Source organism: Cavia porcellus, unplaced genomic scaffold, assembly GCF_034190915.1.
Source record: "Cavia porcellus strain 051 isolate PalLab524CR breed Dunkin Hartley unplaced genomic scaffold, mCavPor4.1 scaffold_20, whole genome shotgun sequence".
NCBI classification, from domain to species: domain Eukaryota; kingdom Metazoa; phylum Chordata; class Mammalia; order Rodentia; family Caviidae; genus Cavia; species Cavia porcellus.
This window is the reverse complement of record NW_026947503.1, coordinates 26,652,543-26,677,294: the sequence shown is the minus strand read 5'-3', so window position 1 is coordinate 26,677,294 and position 24,752 is coordinate 26,652,543. Positions and strand designations below refer to the sequence as shown.

Below are 24,752 nucleotides of genomic sequence, written 5' to 3'. Positions count from 1 at the left end.
GGGGAGAAAACTATTAGAACTTTTATTTATGGGTTATTTTCAATCATAAGGAATGGAACATTCCAAGCATTTATTAGATGTATGGATGCTGGTATTCTCACTTTCCTCGCAAGTCAGATGGGCACATATACCAAAAACAAAAAAGCAAAAAACAAAGCTGGCTGTGGTAGCACATGCATGAAATCCCAGCACTTGAGGCTGAGGCATGAGGATCCCTGAGAGTATAAAGCCAGCCTGGACTACAGGCTCTGTCTCAGAAAACAAAAACAAAACTAAAAGAAGATAGGCACTCACTGTTTAGGGCAGAGTGAGTATGCCACACTGAGAGGGCAAGGGCCGCTTTCCTCTGGTACATTCTTAACCTGATCATCACAAGTCAGCAGAAAAAAGATTGTTGGAAAAAAAAATTTTTTTTGAGACAGCCTCACCACATAGTTTAGGCAGGCCTTGAACTCACTATGTAATGCACACTGGCCTTGAACCGGGGGCAACCCTCCTGCCTCAGCTTCCTGAGTGCTAGGATTACAGGTGGGTACCACGATGCCTGGCAGATGGGAAGTATTTTTAATGAAAAATAAATTTCAGTTCATCAGTGACATTGAGTTTTAAGCAAAGATCATTTGGTCAATCTGAAAAGAATGCATTTAAAAATAATTACTAATTATAGAAAATAAGGATTTACATTTGCTATTATTAGCAGTGAAACTTGGTAAGACTATATATTGTGCCTTTTATCAGGTAAACTAACGTGGAGTTACTGAGATATTTAAGAAAACATTTATTCTATCTTAAATTTGTTTACTTTGAGTCATTCTTCATAGATATACATTGCAAAAGGTTTTTTTTAATGAGTAGGTGTGTGATCAAGAAAGTTTGGAGTATAAATGCTTTTCAAATAAGCTTAGTTGTTATGATGTTATGAGGTTCATGGTTTTTAGTTTTATTATCACTTTACTTACATCCATTAAATATTTAATACATTATCTTGTTTTAATGACCTTGGTGTTAGTTCATTTTGAAGTTAAAGTCTAGGTTGAAGTGAAATAAAATGAGGTGGAATGGCATTAGTCATATTATGGAATTAATTGATGTTCAGCAACTTAGATCTCTTAGTAATAAAGGAATTGTGCTCCTTCATCTCACTTGTGGGGAAGCAGGTCTACCTCAGAAGAAATACAGGTTCTTAAATATTCTTTAAGAAGTGCATCTTTAATAATTTTGAGGACAGATAAGCAAAAATGAAATTAATTATATTCTAGCAAATCTTTTAAGTGCTTTCATTTAACAGACAACTGAAAATTACTTACAATTAATTTGTTCATTGTTTGAATTAAAATTAATACTGAAGTGGTGCTTGGTCTTTTTTCCTTTTACACTTAAATAAGCTAGACATTTGCTTTGTTTATACCATTAATTTGTTTTCACACAGGCTGCAAAAGTAATCATCAACTCAGAATTAATTAGTGGAATCAAAATTAATGAGATTTTACCGTATTGGGCCATTTTCACTCTAGACTAGTTTTCTTTAGTTGAGTTGGACTAGCATTTTTGTGAAAGAAGAAAAATTAGATTTATTTTAATCCATATTTAAAAAGCAGAGAACCATCTTTTCTTGTGAGTTAAGTACCTCTAATAACTGTACTTTCTTGGGCTTAGTAATATTGATTTTTTTTGTTTTTGTTCGTGATTATTTTAGCTATTTCAAGACTATTATTACAGTAAAGCTAAAGTTAACTCTTCAGATACTTATTTATAGAGATGGTATATAATTTTTATAAATTACTGACTTTTGTGAAAGAGTAATAGAATTATTTAATGCATATTTAGGTAACTGTGTATATTTGGAGTGTGCAGTACAGAAGTGAAGAGTGAGAATTTTTGGAGTACCAGCTCTTTTTTACAGCCTTTAGAAAATTAAATCCCATAATCTTAAAAATTGGTTTTATGCTGTTATTAATCATTCATTTGGCATGTTCTTTAGTATTACCGTAGTTATATGAGGGAGAACTTTTATATCTTATTAAAGATAGATTGCATTTTCTTTAGTCTTTGAAGCAGCCCACCTGCATTTCTGTGAGGAAGGTGAGAGTTCTGACCGAGAAGCTCTTCCTGAGAGGTTGGTAATGCAGAAAGTTAGATTCCTCCGAGGAGCGAGAGAGCCTCGTTTGTTTGTTTTGCTGTCCTCTTCTCTCTCCTAGATTGCAAGCTATGGCCAGGAGATATTTGTTATGAAAGTGTATGCTTAGTAGTTGTCAGTAGTTTTTTTTACCTCACCTCAGATGTTGAGATCTACAATTGATCATAATCTTGCAAACACCTAACATAGTATAGAATGTTGGTAAAATTTCATATTGACGCATGCTTCATTTCTCTGCTTTTTGAAGAGAAATGCTAGAGTGTGTATAAACAGTAATGGAATGCATTTGGCCTTGGAGGTTCACAAGCAGGCCAGTTAAATGTGAAGCACTGTTTAAGGCTTGAGAGTCCATGAGTCGGAGCTGTAGAATCATAAGTAGCGATGAATGAAGGCTGTGGCCTCCCAGTGCTTGGTGAAAGAATGTAAATAGATTGAAAGAAATACTGTTCAGGAATCACACTCAGAGAAAAAGCTCACTGTGTCTGTGACTAGAGAGGTAAAGTAAAATGAGCTCGTGCCATGGATTAGCGTTCCAAAATAGAAAATAGTAGTTAACAATCAATGAGCAATTACTGCTTTTTATAAAATGAGTAAAAGATATTTTTGACAAAACCAAGGACAGTATTAATAATACTCTATAGAAATGCAAAACACCTATTGTATTAAACTGACTTTTGTCTAAAGTTGCCTACGTGTGTCTTCAGCAATTAATAAATATTTCATGTATTGTGAAATATTTGAAAGTGAAGCCTTATGGGATGTGCGCATGTGTGGAAGCATGTGCACGTGTATTTGCCCAGTTTTATTCTACATTATCTAAAGTTAAATAAGTTTTGCAGTGTGCCACAAATCAGCTGCTTCCCAGTTATTAATATCTTTTAAAGAAGGATATTATGTTTCATGTTTTAATTAAAAGATTGCCAAAGTAAATGAAAATTTAACAAATGTTTTGAAAATTCTATGTAATGTTTTATGAAGTTGCTTTTTTTTTTTTTGGTCTTTTTGGGACAGAGTCTTGCTATGCAGTTCAGGTTGGCTTTGAGCTCACTGTGTAGCCCAGGCTGGTCTCGAATTTACAGTGATCCTCTTGCCTCAGCCTCTGGAATGTTGGGATTACAGTCATGTGCTGCCACCATGCCCAACTTTAATGAAGTTTTATAACATCTTTCTGAATTTATTTTTCTTAGCTTTTAAAATTATTCAATGGCTTAAATTATTATAAAACAAAAAGTACAGGGTTAAAGCGGTATCATTGTGAGGGGAAAATGAGACAAGAGAGATCACTGAGAATTCATATTCAGCCCAAGATTCTGCACTGCTGCATAGAGAGCATTTAGCCCTGTGTTTTTAGCAGCCGTAGTAAAAAAGGGACTAGTTGTAGTCAGGTGTGGTGGTGCACGCCTATAGTCCCCGCACTCAGGAGGCTAAGGCAGAGGATTGCTTCAAGTTCCACAAAATGAGACCCTGTCTCAAAAAAAAAGACAAAAACCCCTGAAAAACAAACAACAACAATAAAAAACAAAACAAAAACAAAAACCCCTAAATAAAATAAAAACAAAATAAAAAGGGACCAGTTGCAGTAGTATCCTCTGTCTGACTCTAAAACTGAATCTAATGGGATTATCATGTAGAGACAAATGTAGAGACAAATGAAGTGTTTTCTCATGGAAATAATTATGCTCACATCTGCACTGTAAGAGCCCTTGGAGGTTTTATGGTTAAATTCAGTGTCAGCACAGCTAGGTGGGGTCAGTGTTTTGCATGTACATTTGACTCCCCTCCCCACTTTCACCTAATACCTGTAAGCATTGCCTACTTGGGGAATCAGTGAGATATTGATCTTTGTCTGAAACTAGTCTTTTTGATTAAGCGAAGTCCTGCAAAGTGAGATTTGACAGGTTTCTTTTTTAAATTCATAGAAGAAAGCATATATGTATATACAGTACCTACTGCAATGGGCTCTATCCTCTAGGCACAGTATATGCAATAATCAGTTTAAAGACTGCTGTTTTCATATTTTTCCCTCAGATTTACCTGAAATCATAATTTATGTCACTAAAAAGTTTTAAATAGCTTATAAATTATGACACAGAAATAAAAAAGCAATTTTTAAATTTTCTGTATTACAGATTCATTTGTTGCTAGTGAAAATCTTCCTCTGATTATTTGTATCTGATCATGTTCTGAAAGGAAATTAGAAGACAAAAACTGGAGATGAGCAAAAAATACATGACAGTGTTTAATTGGCTATTGTGTGGCTAGTTACATGGTGCCCCTCCTGGCATTATAGACCAGGGCTGTGAAGCAAGCAGGGATGGCGAATCTCCCGATACTGTGAGGTCTGTGTGACTCTAAAGAAACAGTAGTGGCAGATGACTGTGAGGGTATTGTTTTTAAGCAGGGAGGAGCATGGGTCTAATGACAGAATCACAAGCAGAAGTACTGCAGAAAGCAGCTCTTGCAGCAAAGCAAAGTTCATGCTATGGAAAGAGAACACGTAAGAACCGATCGATTTTTATCCAGCTTTGCCTGCTCACGTACAGCAATCACTTTAGTAAGGTCATCTTCGACTTTGAACAGGAGATTTTCTAAGACATCTTTCCCACTCTTCAATCTTGGATTAACTGTGTGTGTTTTTAGAGGTATCTCCATGTGAGCTAGATAGTTTTTATGGATAAATAAAGAGATTATTCAACAGGATCTAACATTGTGGTTGGTTTTCAGAGCAATGAATGTATGATTAATTTTCACTTAAGTTGCTGAGGACAGGATCTTTTTTATTCTAAATTTAATATAAATATGATGAAGGATTATTTTTCTTTCCAGGCGAGAGTACAGCACTGCATCTGCTCTGTAGCCAGTGACCATTCAGTGGGACTTCTAAGTTTGCGAGAGAAAAAATGCATCATGTTGGCGTCTCGTCACCTTTTTCCTATTCAGATAATCAAATGGAGGCCGTCTGACGATTACCTGGTAGTGGGATGTTCAGATGGCTCTGTGTATGTTTGGCAAATGGATACTGGTAAGAATAAATGTGAAGAAAGAATAGAAAGTTAAATGATTATATATGATTTCCTAAAAAATTAAACCTTTTATATGAGAAAAAAGCTCTAAAATGTAAAAAGAAAATGATACTTTTATTTTAACCAGTTGTTTTGGTAAATAGCTTTATCATTTTAAATAAAAAAAATACTCAAGTGTCCCCTTATTTGTTGTTGCAAATACTTGTGGAGCAGTTCATCAGTCTTAAAAGGTGTGTAACTGAAAGTAATAGACGGATGGGGACAGATATACAGATGGCAGATGATATGTAATTTCTATATAATTCCTGAGATAAATTATGAGCAAGATGAAGGAACTGTTTTTGCCTCTCATTCTGAAACAATGGAAACAAGATTGAATCCTCTTTTATTTGAACAGCAAGAAAGCAGTCCTAGGCAGTTAGTAAGTAGTAAACGAAATGAAAGTTTCAAATTCTAAAGAAAACATGTAGAACTTTTAAGTTTCAGAAATTTTTATGTATGTGGGTTATAGTGTAGAACAAATAACGTTTACCTTAAAAGTACAGGCCATGATACATAATGTTTATATACAGATTACCATGTTTTTTTTCTGAGAAATACTTAAGTACGTCACTAAATGTTTTAGACTTTCTTAGAATGTATTTGATTCTGCTTGTATAATCTTTTTAAAAATTTTATTTTCTTATTTATTTTATGGAAAATAAGTAAAACAAAATTTCCTAACAAAATAATAGGATAATAACAGTAGTTAATACATTGAGTATTGTTATCTTTAAAGTAGCTACTCAGAGTATGTTATAGGCATAACAAATTCATCAAATGAAAGCATAAACCTTTCTTTTCAATGAACGAAGAGATACCAGTCATGTAATCACCTTGTATTTTTTTCTTTCCCTTCCCCTCATCCTAGTTCTTTTTTCTTGTTGATTTCTTCTCATTTCACAATATTTATTGTTTCTTATACAATCTTAACTTTCCATCTATCAGTAATGAAAAACTTTCTTTAGATTCCTCGTTGTATTGTATAATATTTGTATTGAGTTTTTTCTTTTCTTCACCTCTGTTTAATGCTTTTTGCAGACTATGTATTTTTGCTTGTACTATTGTAAAATAGGGAGTGCTCTTAAGCCTTTTTGGAAAAAGTAGCCATAATCTGTCATAATCTTACATTGTCTTCAGTTTAACTGATGTATGTAGGCAATCTTGGAAGAGGAAGAATTTAGAAATAATTTTTGTGGGAATTCAAGTTAAAGAAAGTTCCTATAATAACAGTGTTTGCAAAATGCTGTGTTAAAAAATACTGTAAACATTAAACTAATAAAAAGGGAAAAAGTATGGTACACTAGTCCAGAACTTGCTTAATTAAATATGATAAAGGAAGAAAAAACCATTTTCTTGAAAATTTTAAATATTGAAATATATTGTACTTACCTTATATACTTTAAAAATATTCATAAATAATATAGAATGAAATATGGCCTTTCTTTCTTTCTTTTTTTTTTTTTAAACAAATTCGACCTTCTGAAGAGCAAAATAGCTTTCCTAGTAAATTTTCTAAAAGGGAGTAACAAATATCCCCCCAACTATATGGATACTATAAGTTGCTGTACTTAACCTCATTTTAGAATAATTAAACCCAACTTAGATTAGACAAAATGTGTACTTTTGAAATTTTACAATTACACTTTAACCTACAGAAGGATTCAGACAGGCAGTCAGTCAATATGGCATTCTTAAATCAGGATTAAAATAGAGGAGCTGAATTTGTTTTGGATTTCAACCTTGATAGGAAGTATATATTCTTTTCTTTGCGATTCAGGCCAGTGATATAAAGGTCCCTGGGGAGTAAGGTACATCCTAAAGGTATTGGCATTATTTATTTATTAAACTTATTTATTTATTAAATAAATAAAAAATGAACCCAGATAAGTCAGATTCAGGATTTGATGTATGAAATATATTTAAAGTCTGAGGAGATACTTGGTCCCTCTTTTTAGTGTTTTGGGAGTGCATTTCACAAATGAAGCCATACCACACTAAATCTGCTCATGCATGCTGGGTACTTTTTTGTTGTTTGAGTTGTATTGATTATTTACAAGCTAAAAATGTTTAAAATGTTTTTCCTTTATACATTTATGTGTAATTTTCTTATAGCTTTTTTCCCCCTTTACATGGGTAGGTTTGTTTTTAGTGTTTGTCTCCTAGAAAAACAAAGTTGAAACTAGTAATATAAAACTTAGTGAGAAGTCAAGAATCTTATTCAGTGACATATTTATTAGAAATACTAGTAATTTAACAGTGATCTACAGGCTGTGGAAATACTCTTTCACATCACTAACGAGTTAATTGATCAGACACTAGCTACAAGATTTGGCCAGATTCAGCTTCGACTCATAAACTTATTAAAGGTAAGCCAGTGACCTGGGTGTTGGCTGTTTTCCTGGAGCTCTTCATGTGCTTCAGTGACCAACTGTCTCATTCTTCACATTTGATATTCACAGTAAGTGTGCTTGTCATTCCCAAGACTTGACAAGATCAGAATCCTTTCTACTTGGCAAATAGTAGCATGTGTTAAGTAAAACTAAGGGTACGAAATATTCTTATCTAGCCCTATAAAATCTAAAGAACGTAGCCATCTGTTCTTTTTTATCATCTGTGCTACATAACCCAAATGAAACTATCCTTCCCACCGCTCTGGGTCAACCCAGGGAACACTGATCTACGTCCCAAGCTTTTTTTTTTTGGTCTTTTTCCTTTTTATTGGTACCGGGGATCGAACTCACGACTGCCTGCTTGCAAGGATGGCGCTTATGCTGCTGAGCTAAATCCCCAGCCCCTCCAAGCCTTATTTTTAAAAAATTCATTTTGGGAGATGATCTTGCTAAGTGGCCTCTAATTTACTGAGCTGCTGCCCTAACCTTCCAAGTAGCTAGAATGATAGGCATGTGTCACTATGTCTGACTAAATTCCTGTTTTATAGGTGTAATTATTATTAGTTTTACACAAATTTATATAGCATTAATGCTTGATAAATATTTTTAGAAATGAATGTCTAAGGTCTTATCAACATAACTTTGTTCTTTTTTCTTTTTGTGTGTTTTCTGCTACTCCAAGTTCTGTAATGTTTCCACTTTAAAACTGAATTAATGAAACATACATTCATCTTTTTCAAATTAATTACCTAATCAGATATAGCAGAGAATTATGCGTTGACATATTATCTGTTTAAAGTATATATAAAGCATGTATAGCCAAAAATATATATGAAGCACCAGATTTTTGTACAAGTAAAGTCTTTTTTTTTGGAGACAGGCTGTCACTATGTAGTTCACATCAATCTTGAACTCACCATGTAATCTGGCCTTAAACTCATGGTGATCCTCCTGCCTTGGTGTCCCAAGTGCTAGGATCGCAGGTATGAGGTATCATGCCCAGCTTATTTTTGTGTTATTTGTACTTAAAACTAATTGTAAAATCATTGTTACCTTCTTATGCTTTGCCTCACTTCCTCTCCTCTCCTCTCTTTTTTTCTCCTCTCCTCTACTTTCTTCTCCTCTCCTCTCCTCTGCATTCCCCTCCATTTCTCTCTCTCTTTCTGGTGTACCATTCTAATTTGGGAGCATATTTCCCCATACTTAGGCTCCTATACTGATTACGCTCCCGATATACTCTTGTGTTGTGTTTTGGTTGTTACTGAGGATGAACCAGGAGCTCTTGCATTCTAGACAAGGACTCTTTCATTGAGCTATGTCCCCAGCCCTTTTTATTTTTTTATTGTAAGATAGAATCTACTAAGGTGTCTCGGTTGGCCTCAAACTTGAAATCCTTCTGCTTCAACCTCTTAAGGAGCTTGGACTATAGATATGCCATACCATGAGCGGCTCTACCTATGCTTTCTTTTTCTCTCTTTTAAAATATTAGTATGTGCTTGCAATAAATAATACTTATGTTCGTTTTGGGGACTTGATATTTGCATGTAACATGTCTTGAGCATTTTTATTTCTTTACTCCTTCTCCATTTTCTCCCTCCTCCTTCCTGATCTTTTCTACGTCTTCACAAAGTCTGTTTTCTTGCTGCCTACTCTGTCTTTCATCCTGTCCTCTGTTGAGAAGTTAATCTTAGGGAATAACAGCCCTAGCATTCTGGTGCATGCTACTCTTTTAATGAATAAACATGAGCAATGTTAGTTCATGAAGCCTTCAAGATGATGTAAGTTTATAAAGCTCTTTGGCTTAAAAAGTCTGTTGTATTTTAAAGGAATTTTGATAATAAGAATAAAGTCTGTCTATCCATCTGTCCATCTCTACGGTATGTGTCTATGTAATTACCATATTCATTAATATTTCATTGCTTTATATGGATGCAGATTTTCATTTAAAATCATTTCCTTTTGAGTAATACTTAATTTTTCTTGTAGGCCTATAGGCAATGAATATTTTCAGCTTTTGCATGTCAGAAAAAAATTTCATATTTCACTTTCATTTACAAAATATTTTTTGTGGGTATAGAACTTTAGGTCCACAGTTTTTTTTTTTCTTTCAAGTCCCCACTCCTAATTTTTATTATTTCCAAAAAGGAATTTGCTTTCATATTTATATTTCTTCTTATGTAACATGTCTCTTTCTCTAGCTACTTTAAAATGCTTTTCATTATTGATTTTGAATGATGATTTTGAAGTTTCTTCATGTTGCTGATGCTTGGGATTTTTTTTTTTTTTGGAGGGAGGAGTCCTTATCCTTCATAGATATATGGGTGTGTGGTTTCCATGAAATTTGGAAAACTTATGGCTGAGTTTTTATTGAAATATATTTTCTCTGCTACATTCCCTTTTCTTTTTTGAAGACTTTAATGTATCTGTGGATCTATCTACATATCTAGGGGTCGATCTGAAGATGTGGCACACCTTACTGATTTTTTTCTTATAAGTTTTTGTTTCAATTTATACAGTTCATATTGATAGAAACTCATTGATACTGTATTTTCTTCTACAATGTCTAATCTGCCATAATTCATGTCTAGAACATTTTCTAACTCAAATACTGCAGTTTTCATTTCTAAAAGTTTGATTTTGGCCTTTTAGTGTATTGTATGTTTTTGTCTAAAGATTTGGACATCAAGGTGCAGTTTTAATAACTTTTAATGTCCCTTCTTTGCTATTTTACCAATTTTTGGTTGATTTTCATTGACTTGATTTTTACCTTCATTGTAGGTCACATTTTTCTCCTATTTTGTATGTCTAATAATTTTTCTTAGAGATGAGATATTGCTAACTTTATTTTCTTGAATAGTTTGGTATTCTTGCAAGTCTTTTTGACCTTTATTAAGGTGGAATTTGAGTCTTTGGACCTTGCCTTTAAAACTTGTTAGGCAGGATTGTAGCAGTGCTAATTCTGGGCTAATTATTACCCACTGCAAAAGCAAGACCTTCCTGAGTATCCAGTCAATGGCTTGTGAAGTAAAGAGAGGAAAAGAAAGTGCTCTAAACTATATAACTGCATGTATATTTAAATGTATAAGATAGAAAATGATATCACAGAGTTTTATTGGATCATTGAACAGAACTGTTTGCAGTATCATTGTTGGAATGTCCACTCTACAAGCTTTAATTTTGTGACTTGAACAATTATTTCTAAGATGGCAATATGTAATCCATTAACTAGTGATTTCCTACTGCGCATTTTTTTCTTCTGTAAATCTGTATAACTTGTACCCCTTCACTGTTTTTTTTCCTTTCTTTTCTTTTCTCCTTAAATAAAAATAAAAAAAAAATAAGGTTTTCAGTTTAGCTAGTAAGAGCAAGCAGTAGTCACAATACTATCTGAACACCAGGCACTGTGTCCTTTAATCCTCTTGAGTGATTTTTTTCCTGAGCCATGTGTAGATTCCTCACAAATATGCACTATACAGAACTCTGCCAAATATGGAAGAGATTTCTGGATTTCTGTGCAGGGCCAAACACTAGTTGCCTTGGTCTCCTTGGACTGACAGCTTTATCTTTCCAGCTTGGGAATTTGTAAGAATCTACCTGGCTTCCTTCTTGTGTTGTGATCTGGACACTCTCAGGGTGGTGAAATGGAGCAGTCACAGCACTGACCTTGTTTGTTACCCATTTTTGAGGATCACTGTTCTTAATTGCCAAATAGTCATTGTTTGGAAAACCATTGTTTCATATATTGCCTTTTTTTCCCCTAAATTGTTTCAGGAAGAAGAATAAATTCAATCTCTGATTACCGTATCTTGACTTGAAGGCAGAAGTTCTTTCTGCTTATTTAAATTTTTGTTTGTTTTGTTGAGATAGGGTCTCACTGTGCAGTTTGGGCTGGTCTTGAACTCATTTTGTAGCTAGGGCTGGTCTTGAACTTGCAGTGATCCTCCTGAGTCAGCCTCCGGACTACTGGGGTTATAGACATGTGCTACCATGCCTGGCTTGCTTATCTGAGTTTTTAAAATCTTTAAGGATTCATGCAGAATGTACTCTTTCCATGTTTTTAAAAATTATTTTTTATAGGTTTCACTTGGGAATTAATTTTTTCTTAATTCCCTTTATTATTTCCTTTTGTCTTATGCTGGTTACTCTTTTATTTCCAAATGTTTTGTACCTCAACTATAACACATATTTGTCTGTATTTTTCCTAAGTCAACTAACATTGGTGTATTACTACCATACAACCTTTAGATTCCATGCAAATTTCTTTAGTTGCTAACTAACATCTTTTTTTCCACAAATTCGTAATTCGTACGTAATACTTAGTTTTATGACTCTTTCAGTACAAAATATTTCCTCAGTTTTTCTTTTAGAGACTAAATCTTTTGAATATTACAGGCCTGTTTTTTTTTTGTAAAAAATTACTCCATATCAATTTGAGTGATATTTTCTCATAATTATATTCAGACTATATCTCTGTCAACAACTCACAGACATTTTTCTCATTGGGCCCTTTAATTGGTTTAATTGGTTTCATTGTAGAGTTTACCTTAGATCACTTAAGGTAGTCTTTTCTTGCTTGTTCACTGAAAATTTGTTTTTTTTTTTTTTTTTTTTTTTTGCTTTTGTAGTAGTAATCAATTTTGAGGTGAGATACTTTGAAACCATGTGTGTATCTGTTCTTCAAACTTTTATTTATTTTTGTCAGAATGGACTTTTGGATTGATATTTTATGTAATGGATTGTCTTAGTTACTTTTTACTCATCGCTGAGACAAAATACCTGAAGCCCAAAGTTGGGAAAGGAAAGGTTTATTTCTTACAGTTTTTGGAGGCTTCAGTCCACACTCAGTTGGCTCCAAGGCAGGTGGGCATGGCTAGGCCGCAGTTCATGGTGGCTGCAAACAGCAAGCAGGAACCAGCAAAGAGCAAGACACACCTTCTTCCTGCCATTACATCGTATGCTGGCTCCACCCCTAGGTGGGTGTAGCACTGACACCATCAATCCAAGCACTAGACAATGCAAAATGCACAATGCAAACTCATGAGGCCTGGGGGGCCAAAGACATAAACCATGACATGGATCATAATCATAAACTCTTAATTTGATGTTCTGGAGTGTCTTGAAGGGTCAGGGGATTTCCCTTCCAGCTGGACATGGTCTTTGATGGATTGTTTTTGAGCACTGTCTTATTTTCCAGCACTTGTAGCTGATGTTATCTCTTTACATGTACATCCTTGCCGTTCATCAGTTCTGATACTGCATTACTGGACTTTGCTCTCTCTCCCTCCTCCTGGAGATCTATCTAGTCTTTTGTGCAAAGCAACTCACCTATACAGATGCTCTCCTCACATTTCTTGGACCCCAGACCATTCCCTTTTTCTGTGTTGATATCCTCAGACCTCTTAGATTTCAACGTCTTGTGCCAGTTTGCCTTCATACCCAGACTCCTGGGACCTTCCCTGGGGTTTTGTTCTGGAATTCCTCCCTGGATGAAGCAGCCTTTCTTTTTCCCAGGCTCCACCTGTTTCTTTCTGCACATGCTTCTGGGGCATCAAGCCCTGTGCCAAGCTCTTGCCACCCTTTTATTTAGCTGTTCTCTACTCTGTCAGGCTCAGGCATCCTGCTCTGGGCCAGTGCAGGTTGGATCTTCACTGTCATGCCCCACTCCCCCACTCAGTGTAAACACCTGCCTTTGTTCATTCCCCCTTAAGGACTTGGGAGTCAGTTCAAAAGGGAAGCAGCAGTTCACCTTGACACTCAAGAGCAAATTAGTTACTTGGTGTTTGCTTGTAGTATGTGCTCATTCATTTGTTGATGATTCTGTTGTGGATAATAATTATGTGTGAGTCACTTACGCCTTTCCATTATAACTATAGACAACATTTAAAATAAAGTTTTTAAAAATAAATTCTAAATTCATTCCTGTTAAACTTCAGTGTATCTGAAAGAAAACCATATCATTTGCAAGATCTAGTTTTAACTCAAAGTAATCTTATTTTTCCACAATGTTTAAAAATATAGTATATATTTGTTAAAAATCAATATTACAAATCGTCATGTACAGGAATATGAAATTCTCTAGTGCTTTAGCCATGTGAATACACGGTGTTAATGATTTTTTCCCTTTAACTACAGGGTCTCTTTTTTTCCCCTTGATACTATGGATACTGTTACATTTTAAAAACGTAGCAGTGTGTTGTGGCTTTTATTCCACATAGTGTATATGGTTTTGTTATAGAGTTCTTTTTTTTTTTTCCATCCAGGGGGTCGAACTCACGACCATGCACTTGCAAGGCAGGTGCTTTTGCCGCTGAGCTAAATCCCCAGCCCCTGTTATAGAGTTCCTTTGAAGTGCATGTATGATATTTGAAAATACACATTCACATATATGTTTGTATATGAGAATTATTTACTGTAAATCTCAGAATGGAAATTTGTGTCAAAGGGAATATGAGTTTTAAATGTAATAGTTTGTCAAAGATAAAAATTCACCAATTTTGCGTTAAAAGTATATTGCTAGTTTCCTCAGAATGCTAAATGTCTGTCATGATAAGAGATTCATGGTGGTCCATTGTTGCTTCAATATGAATTTCTTTGATTAGTGAGATTAATATCTTTTATATGATTATTCCTCATTTTTATTTATTTGTTCATATACTTTGATTATTTTCTGTTGAGTTTTTTAGACTTCTCTGTTTATGGCTGTGAACTGTGTCTCTGTTCAATCAGCCAGTAGTTATTGAGTCTCATCTCAGTGCCAGACCCTGTCCCCTGTGCCAGGGATGCGACAGTGAGCCCAGCATCCAAGACTCTAGCTGTCCTTGTATAGTTTACACTTCTAGGTGGAGAGAGGCGACTCAGACACTTTAAATAAACACTGTGCTAGCTGGCAGTTAGTGTTAGGAAGAAGGTAGAGCACAAAGGGAGAAATTACTGAATAATCAAACAAACAAAAACACGGTATGACTCATTGGAGGTGTAACAGCAAAAGCCTAAAAGGAGGTGATGGAGTCTGCATTACCAGGAGGAAGAAATTTTTTCCCTTAGAGAAAAAAATGCGTAAGTTAGATAAATGGAAAGGAAAGCAAAGCTGCCGTAAAGTAGTGAAAAGGACTAGTTATCTTCACAAACATTTGGTAAACATTTTGGTGGTTAGAGAAAGAAGAAATTTGTAGTCTGGGCAGGGATTGTTGCTCAGTGTTTACCTAGCATACGCATGGCCCTGAGTTCAATACCCAGGATAAAAACAAAAACAAAACAGAGCAAAAGAAAAAAAGTGAAATTTGCAGCATGCATAGAGCAGTGATAACATTTTCCTGTTTTGACGTTTCCTAGATAAAAAGAGGCTTCAAGAATTATTCAGGCAGAAAAACGAAGGTGTTTTTTTAGTAAGGTTTTTTTGTTTAAGATTGATGCATCACTTCAGTGATGAGCAGGTCATCAAATTTGATGCTTGCAATAGCCTAATGGTGTGAGAGCAGTCAAGGAAACACTCCTGGGAAATACGAAGAGAGTGGAACAGCCTGAAGGAAGTTGTTGAAATCTTAGCTCTGCACTTGACTTTATTGAGAAGTTGTATTAGGGGTCTTAAGGGAAAGGAATGGTTGAGGTAATCTACATGGAAGATTATTAGAGAAAGGATGTATTGTACAAGAAGATGTTTTTGGGAAGCACTGATAAAACATAAAAAATTTTATGCTAGTTTACTTAAAAAACTAGTTAACATTTGATCGCATTGTATTATATCTGTGCATGTATTTTCCTCCAGGTGCTTTGGATCGCTGTGTGATGGGAATCACGGCAGTGGAGATACTAAACGCGTGTGACGAAGCGGTCCCGGCTGCAGTTGATTCACTGAGTCACCCAGCAGTGAACCTCAAACAGGCCATGACAAGACGTAGCCTTGCTGCCCTCAAGAATATGGCCCATCACAAGCTCCAAACCCTTGCCACCAACCTCTTGGCTTCTGAGGCATCCGACAAGGTAAGCTGTGTGTGTAGGTTCATGAACTATTGTAGGCCCTACATTCCTTCATTTAGTGACATAACTTCGGTACCCTTTAGAGAAAAAGCTTTTGGAGTTGACACTAAAGAAAAATAAGTGATTTTTAAAAAAATTTAACTTTATACTGCCTATTTTTAGTATCTTAAGAAGTATTTGGTACTTTGAAAAAGTAAATTATTTTTGTTATTCAGATATTTAAAAATTATTTCTATTGAATTAAGTGACTTCTCTTTCAGAAAGTAGAGCAAATATTGTTTACATTACTTATGTTTTTCTTTCTGATGAAAGATCAAACACTAGTTAGTGTCCCCCAATGGAGAAAAAGTAGGTTACAGTTATGGAATCTATAATCATGATACATCATTTGTTCTAAAAATAAGCTTTGATTTTAGTGAGGCTGGGCATTTGAGGGATTTAAGAAAATATTTGTGAATAAGTATGTGGAGTTGTAGCAGTAACTAGAATTTTTTTTATGTGTGTGTGAGACCTAAGCTCAATTACACCTTTAGGACACAGTGAAGGCATATGTTACTCATTCACTTAGCATATGATAGTCCTATGGAAGAAAATCAGTTCAGTAATTGTTACTTATCTTTAGTTTTATAGCAACAAGCCACTTTTTGGTTTGTGCTACTTATATTCTATGGTATTATTAGACCTAGTTTGTGTCTGGTAATAGTAAAAGCTAGAGACAGTCCTAGTATGTCATTTGAATCATGATTTAAAATTTTAATTCCATCTATGTATTCATTAGAGTTATTTTTGGGGAGTATAAATACATTCACTTTAATTTTCTTGGTTTTTTAATTATTAATGGTTAAGCATGTGAATAAAAAGGTGTAGTATTTTTAAGGCTCCTCTATACACTTGACAGCTGTATGAACTGGTACTGATGACTTATGGGACACTAATACTCTAGGCTGTTCCATTGTCCCACATCACCCAGTGTTGGCAGTAATATCACTCTTTGATCATATTTTTTTCCCCAACATATAAATGTTTTGTTGGTTCTGTTGTATATTTTATAAATTGGAATCATGAAATCCTGATGTTTTTCCTCCATGTTTTCAGTATAATATTCTAAAGTTTGAGAAGAAATCACAGTTTAAACACATTTTCCATGCCTATAATTTCTTTTGAGGAACTGCATAGCTGTGTTCATAGCACATAGCAAATTCAGTATTCATAGCACATTGTCTGACATACTATAAGCTTTTAATTTTGAGCAAATTATAAAGGGTGTATTCAAGAGCATGCATTTTATATAATTCCCAAATATTTTGTCTTTATGGTAACCTCCAGAAATAGCAAAAAGAAAAATAAGTAGTACAGTAACATTTATGAATAGGTTTTTTAAGTGGTCATGGTCCATTATGTGATTTTTACAATCTTGTTTGTCCTTGTTTTAATAGCACATTTTATAGTGCAATTAGTGATAAAAGCACCAGATATCAGAGACACTACACTTTTGTATTGTAAAATATATTGCTCATGAATCTCTTCAGTCTTGTAGCAGTGGTAATTGTTGCCTGGCCTACAAGGAAAACAATTTATAGTAAGGGGGGAAAGGCTTAGGAAGCTGAGGCTGCAGGAGGATAATCACTTTATGAAAAATGTATGTTGGCTGGACCATTAGGGATTTCTCTAACTATTTTTTCATGTTGAGTTTGAGGCTCCCTCTGAAGGGAATATTTAAAGAGCTATCCTCTGGATGGCCTTTTAACCTCAGGAGAAATAAATCCGCCCAAAGTTAAAAAACAAAACAAAACTAAACCATCAAGCCCTTCTAGTAGCATTAGAGATCTTTTAGGAGCTTTGATATTATTTTTATATGGTCTTTCAGTGCAAATAAAGTCTCAGGATATCCCACCCAAAGTGTCCTGCTTTTGCCTCATTATAATAATTTTAGCATTCAGGTCTATTTTGAAATAACCAATATTTAGTTTTCTTGATTATATTAATTAGAATGAATATTCAAAACTTTCTTTCTTATGTAGAATAATAAGAGGTTATTAAGTTGTGAAATGATTTATTATCCTTGCATGATATTTTGGCAAGGTAGTGTTTGAACCTTTATTTCTCTTATTTTCCCTGATATTATAACATATTCTTGTCTAATTTTTCCTACTGAGTTCCATTCTTTAGGACAGCAAGGATTATGACTTATTTATCTCTGTGTTTTTCACATGATATCTAGTAGCAACTGAGCAATACATATTTTTTGGATTGGGTGAAGTGTAACAAAATGCTGATAGTATTTCCTTCAGCTTCTTGCCCATGTCTTCTCTTTTTCCTCATAATTGATTGTCTTGAGACCCCTGCTTTACAATTTCTTTCCCTGTTCATAAACCTTGAGATGGGGAATACTCATTAATAACCTTTGCCCTGTGTTCAGTTTTGCACTCTCCCCTTTGGTTTTGGTGAGCAATCTTGTCCACACATAACTCATTCTGTTTCCTTGCCATGTCTGTGTTGCCAATATTTGAACATATCCTGTAGTTATTTCAGATCTATCCTGTCCTTTACTCCAGTTCCTTTTGGCTTCAGACCATGGTAGTTTAATTGTACCACGATTGAAGTTTTAGAATGAGTAATTCTTTTTAAGTACTCTATTCTGTATTTTTACGACATTGAGCACTTATGCCAGTAATATCACCTTCTCCCTAGTCATGACAATCAGATGTCTTTGGACAGCACCAACTATCCCCTGGGAGGCAAAATTGCCTCTCATTTTAAAATCAGTGCTCTGGAAGAGAACAAAAAAGGTTAAAATAGTAAGAATCCTTTGTGCTACATCCTGTCCCTCTTTCCTTTATTTCATTAATCTCTTTCTTTTTCAGGATATCTTCAAGCCTTAATACTTGTGCTCGCTGTGGTAGAAGTAGTTTTTACATTCTCTTTGTGCTTATATACTCATTATATCTTTCCTAAGACGCCTTTCTTGTTGCATGGGAAATTAAACAAATTTTTGTTTTCCCTACTAAAGTCTGGTTTCCTGAAGGCAAGAAATGAGTGTTTCTTTTAAAAAAAATTTAGTGCTTAATGTATTATAACAACATTACTTTGTAGTATAACTACATGTACAATTACATACATGTAGTGTGATACAATAGGGTAGCATGGTAAGTACCTGAGAAATTTAGTGTGAAGTTAGTTTACTGGTATATATCGAATCATATTGTGGAAGACCTCGACTGCAAAACTGAGGATTTAGCTGAGTGGTAATGATACAGTGTCGCGTAATTTTGAAAGGAGATATTTGTTTGAGAATGTTTTGTGATGTCTAACATCTGTGGAGGACTTATAAATGTTGGTATGAGAAATTAATTGTGAGGCTACTGGAAAGATTTAGTGATAGTGATGGGGAGTGAAAATAGGATTATTGAGTGGAAATGTAGGAGAGAGGGGCCTGGCTGTCAGCTATTGTGTAAGGTGAATAAATAAGTCTTTGAAAATGAGGAACAGAAAATTTTGATGTTCAAGATTAAGGGAGAATGGCGGAGCTGATAACAGAAATGTACAAACCATGGAAAAGGCTTTGGGGATGATTGTAAGGGAGACATTTGCCTCTTCTGAGTAGAATTAGGAAATAAGGTATTGAGAAGGGGGCAAAATTCCTTTGAGAAAGAAGTGACACGATGCTGAAATAGAGCAGAGTTGGCTTTCTGGCTCTTGGTTTTTTTCCTTTAGTAAGTGTTGCAGTTTAGAGTCTGAGTTAGAGTGCCCCACATTTAGGGGTAGCTGCTATGCTCATCATTTTCCAGAGGTACCGCCCTCCTTAATCTCATTGCAAAGAGGTGAGTTAGTTATTATTTTCTCTAATTTCTAGATGATGAACCTGAAAACATTTGGATAGAACAAGAATTGGAAAATTCTTTCGGTCAGGGTTGGATAGTAAATATGTCAAGCTTTGTGACCTGTCTCTGCCGCAGTGACTTAACTGCAGAATAGTGTAAAAGCAGCTAAAGACAATATGATTGGCTTCAGTAAAACCGTTTACAAAAGCAGGTGCCAGGCTGGATTTGGCTGGTGGCCATAGTTTGTTGACCCCTGTATTAGGAGATAGCATGATTAACTTTACAGCTTGGAGATCATTCTCATATGAATGGGCTTTGCTTCATTTCAGAAAGCAGTTAAATGGAGTTGTTAAGAGTCTATATTCTCAGGGCCAGGGATTTAGCTCAGTGGCATAAACGCCTACCTGGCAAGTGCAGAGTCATGAGTTCGATCCCCAAAAAAAGAGTCTGTATTCTGGGGGCAGGCATGTCTGTGTCATTTGTGTAATTTGCTGGCACTGGGTCACCTTGAGCAAGTAACCTTCATGGACTGTCACTTTTAAAAACAAAATCTAAACTTCTTACAGTGGCATGTGAGATTCTATGTTTGGATATGTACTTTGTTCTTTTTGTTTCATACCTTTATCTTTGGTTATTTCTAGTTGTAACTCATGCTGTTTTTTAAAAATGAGTATTTATTGAGTGGATTAGTGAATGAAATAATGAATAACTTGATATTAAACCTTTTAACTATTGTTAATATATTACAAAAGCTTGGCGTAGAATTGCAGGATAGATATTGAAAGTTATCTGTAAGTTATCTCAAATCAGATCTTCAAATGTTCATATCATTGAAGGAGGGAGTAAGGAAGGAGAAGATATTTGAAGACAGAATGCTGGATTCCATGGTCGGAAAATGAAGATGAAGCAGTGGGAGATAGAAAGAAAAGTTATAAAAACAGATTTTAGACCACACATATCATTGAAAACAACTTTGTAAAACAGAGTAGAGGCTCGCAGTTTATAAGAGAACTGAAATAGCATTAAGAATTGGGGAACAAAAGAGGATGTTTAGATGCAATATTTAGGAAACTCACTGGTCACCATTAAGGGGACTGTTTTGTAGAGTTAGCTGGGTCAGAAATCAGAGTGTAAAGAGCAGGGCATGAGTATCAGATGAGGCAGAGGTAGAGATTATGGAAGTAACTGACTTTTTTTGAACAAAGCAAGTTACCAGTGAATGTATGGTTAAAATCAGGGTTTATACTTTGTTTAGATCGCTAAACATTTGTGTGTCTGGAAACAGTGCAGGAGGATTTGGTGTTGAGAATAGAGTGGAGAGTTCATTCTTGCTGGAAACTGTTTCCTTGTAGTTGCTAATGATGAAAAAGGGAAGCAGATACACCAAATGTTTCCGGTGGAAAAGGGTGAAAGTAGGCTGTGGTACCTGTTAAAAGGAGGAAGTGGTTGTAATCTCTTTAAAGGAAAGGCATCTTCTTTTCAATACGCACAGAAACTGGCAAAGTAGTGTACTGGATTGCGAGCTCGAAGATTTGTAAAATAAAAATAAATCATTAACCATCGATTATACTTGGTGGTGTTTGAGGAAGTGTGTAAATGAATATATTAAGACAATGGTCTGAATATAATGAGTGGTATTTTTGACGTTTTTCTCATGAAGCATTTACCACAGATGCTGGGTTCTGGGAACAAATCCTGGCCCAAAGGAATTTAATCAATGGAATTAGAAAATCCTTGCTGCCATGAAATTCATCTTTTAGTTTTAGTGTGTGTAATTTTCTGTTCAGTACCTTAACATCTCGGGCATTGTTATATCAATCAGAATCACCCTGTTTATAAGACAAGATTGAAGAAATTGAAAAATAACTAGAATGATTTCTGCTTCACCTTACATCTGTCTTCTGTTGTCTAATTAGTCAAAATCCTGGGAAAAAATGAATAGGCTATATTTGCAAAGGTCAGTATCTTTGTATTCTGTGTAACTAGGTGAGAGAATGGAATTTAGAAGTCAAATGTAACCTACTAAGAACACACTCTGTATTTTTTGCTTGTACAGTTCACTCTGTAAGAAAAAATTTGTACTGATTGAATTGACTTTATGATTCATTTTGAAAAGGGCACCAAAAGGTACAGACAGGGACAAGCCAAATGACATTGTGTATAGGATACCAGGTCTTGTCTTGTGAACTCTTTTAGACCTTAGAAGAATTTTTATGATATGAATGACCTTTGAAGAATCAATTAAACTTGCTTAGCATTCTAGTCAGAAGTTTTAATGAATATTTAATGGAAATATGAATATGTTGATGATATATTTAGAAATATATGTATATATATATAAATTCAGGTTTGGTTATTCAAGATGAGTAGTAGAGCAAAACTTTATTATACTAATCATTGTCATACTCTTTAATAAATAAAGTTAAGGAGCCTTAATTTTTCTATTTGGTATTAAGGAAACAAAAGAGTAAATATCTGTGTCTGTAAAAGGAGATATGTATTTCTTAAATCAAATAAAGAAAACATTTGTCACTTTCCTTTTTGTGGGAAATAGAGACATTAGAAGTAATAGTCTAATAATTACAATCTTCAAGTATGCAACATATTTATGAGGTTTAGATAAAGATATTTTAGAATTTTCTGTGTAGCTCTGCAAGGTTTTTTTCTTTCTTTTTTTTTTTTTTTTTTTTACCTTTTTCTTTTTTATGGGTACCAGGGATCGAACTCACGACCACACACTTGCAAGACAGGCGCTTATGCCACTGAGCTAAATCCCCAGCCCTCTGCAAGACTTTGGAAAGCACTATTGTTTTCTCTGTTCCCCATATGGTCCTACTGCTTGCTTGATCACCATTTTGATATATCCAAGGTACTTTAAAATCAATATTTGGTTGTTAGCAATTTAAATATGAAGTACTCGGGCATATTTTTTTTGTTGTTATCTTTGGAGTTTCCAGAACTTCTTGTATCTGTGGGTTTGTGTCTTTCACTAGATTGAACTCTTAATTAACTAATTTCATTAAAATTTGACTCAATGATTTCCTTTAGAGCTTTTATTTCTCTTTATTTTGTACTACTTGTGGTCCACAACCATGGTTTATAGTAAATAGACGCTTGAGCTTAGCATGCTTTTTATGTAGCGTTTAAAAAAAAATATGCGACAGAAACCTCGTGTAGCTTTCAAAGCCTAAAATATTTACCACTTGACCCTTACAGAGAAAGTTTACAGACACTTTCTCTATCCTAGTAAAATGTTTCCAGTATTTGTCTCATATAAATCTTAATAATTATATGTACTATCTGAACCCTCCCTCTGAAAACCAATCAAAAATGAAATTACTCACTTCTCTCTCCTAAAAGGAGTCTTCCAGAGACTAGGGATTTAGCTCTGTGGCATAAGTGCCTGCTTGGTAAGTGCAAAGTCATGAGTTCAATCCCCAGTACAAAAATATATTTATATAAATAAGTAAAAGGAATTTTCTCTTTACCTCTGTGATCTTTCTAATTCATAAACTTTTTCTCAGCTAAGACCTTATTACTGCTGGGTGTGGTGGTGCACACCTGTGATCCTAGCACTCAGGAAGCTGAGGCAGGAGGATCATGGTGAGTTTAAGACCATCCTGGGTTACAAAGTGAACTCAAGGACAGCCTGAACTGCAGAGTGAGACCCTGTCTCAAAAAGACCAAAACAAAAACAAAAATAAAATCAAATCTTACTACTGATCTCAGCTGACGCTCCTTGTCCCCACAATTGTAGCACCTACTCTAAATTCCTTATTAAAGTACAAGTCCACTTTCATGCGACTTACACATTTAGGTTCTGAGTGCATATGTCCTTTTATGTGTGAATGTGTGTGAATTGTGTATATTTGGGTTGAATATTCTGAAAATTTCTAACTCAGTTTAACTCATCATTAAGTTTTTTTCTAGTTAAAGGAAATGAGTTTTAGATAACTATAAATAGAGCCCAAACTATTCTATTAAGCAGAAAACTAAACAATATTAACTCATATGTGGTAATTTTTTTTGGGATTCCAGAGTTTTTGTTTCTGTTTCCTTTTTAATCCTTTAATTAGACATGACTGTATTTATTATGATGATTGCGTAGCACCACAAAATAGTGACTTATCAAAGATGAATAGCCTTCCTGAAACTTAATATCTAGGTTCCAGTGCCCTCTTGTCCCTATGCTTTCTACATAGTAGGTGTTCAGTGGACTTATAAGTAGAATTCATAGTTTATATTAAATATAATTCACTGTATTCTGATATTAAAGATTTTGAAACTTCTTAACTTTTAGTCTGTGTTAGAAAGCAATTAAATCAATCTAGTTCAGTAAACATTTATTGACTAGTAGGCACTGTGTTGGGCCCTGGAGAGCCAAATGAGTAAGACATGATATTTGCTCTTAGCAAATATGAACAGATAAGTACAATGCATTACAGTGAGTAGGATGGATGAGAAAAGCAGAAACTAGTTGTGAACCTGAGATGATCTAAGCTGGCTTCATGGAGGAGGGGTATTTAGGATAAGTAGACAATTGTGAGGTGATGGATGGATGTGAGTTACATTGTGTTCTGGAGGAAGTGGATGGCATAAGCAAGAAGGAAGTGAAAATGCTCTGCGCGATTAGTGTAGCTGGAGAATCAGCTCAGACAGGCAGTGGGGTGAAACGCTAAACCCTGGGAAGGTGCTGAGCCGCTTTCAGAATGAAAGAAAAAAATGGCTCCAGAATCTTTCCTTCAAAAGGAATTTTGTATAAAAATCAGTGTATAAAATTGATAGAAAATGTAGAGAGGAGAATTTCAATTCAAGAATTGTTTATAAGTTGTATTCCATGGGATTTAATGATTCACTAGGTAAGACAGGTGGGAACGAAGGCTGATGCGTAGGTTTTCTGATTGGGTGACAGAATAGCAAGCATCTCTTTCTAATGGCAGCGAATGACAAAACAGAGCTTTATGGGGAATGATGAGTTGCTTAGCTTATGATGAATATGAGATTTCTGTGCAAGACTTACATTTGTCAGGGAGTTTAATGTTATTAAACCTGAGGGTGGGCACACAGTGATGGGATGCACAGATTTAGGAATCTCCAACATGCATGTCCTTCATTTTAAAACTCTAGCATATTGGTATTTGAGAATGAAATTTCCAGCAACGACGGCATAGTGTTGGGTAGGGCAGGCCATGGCAAAGGAGCCTGTCCTCTTTGCATCAGCAGCTCTTTGACATCCAGTTACTTGCCCCAGTTTATGAAGATGCAAATCTACAGAAGAGTGGTTTATAGAATCTGTTTCTCTTATGATAAATGAAGCAATTACAACATTACATAGTTAAAATTAAAATAATTTTAAAGTACA

At 34.9% G+C, this 24,752-nt stretch overlaps 1 protein-coding gene across 4 annotated transcripts in view; it reads left to right on the top strand.

Annotated features, from left to right (window-relative positions):
- The window catches only part of Wdr7 (WD repeat domain 7), a 369,257-nt gene that overhangs the window by 81,779 nt on the left and 262,726 nt on the right, over positions 1–24,752 (top strand). For all 4 annotated transcript variants that reach the window (XM_063231571.1, XM_013157175.3, XM_063231573.1 and 1 more), the window contains exons 13-14: positions 4,964–5,159; positions 15,358–15,572. In XM_063231571.1, coding sequence (XP_063087641.1) covers positions 4,964–5,159; positions 15,358–15,572 — 411 coding nt within the window. The remainder of the gene's footprint in view (positions 1–4,963; positions 5,160–15,357; positions 15,573–24,752) is intronic.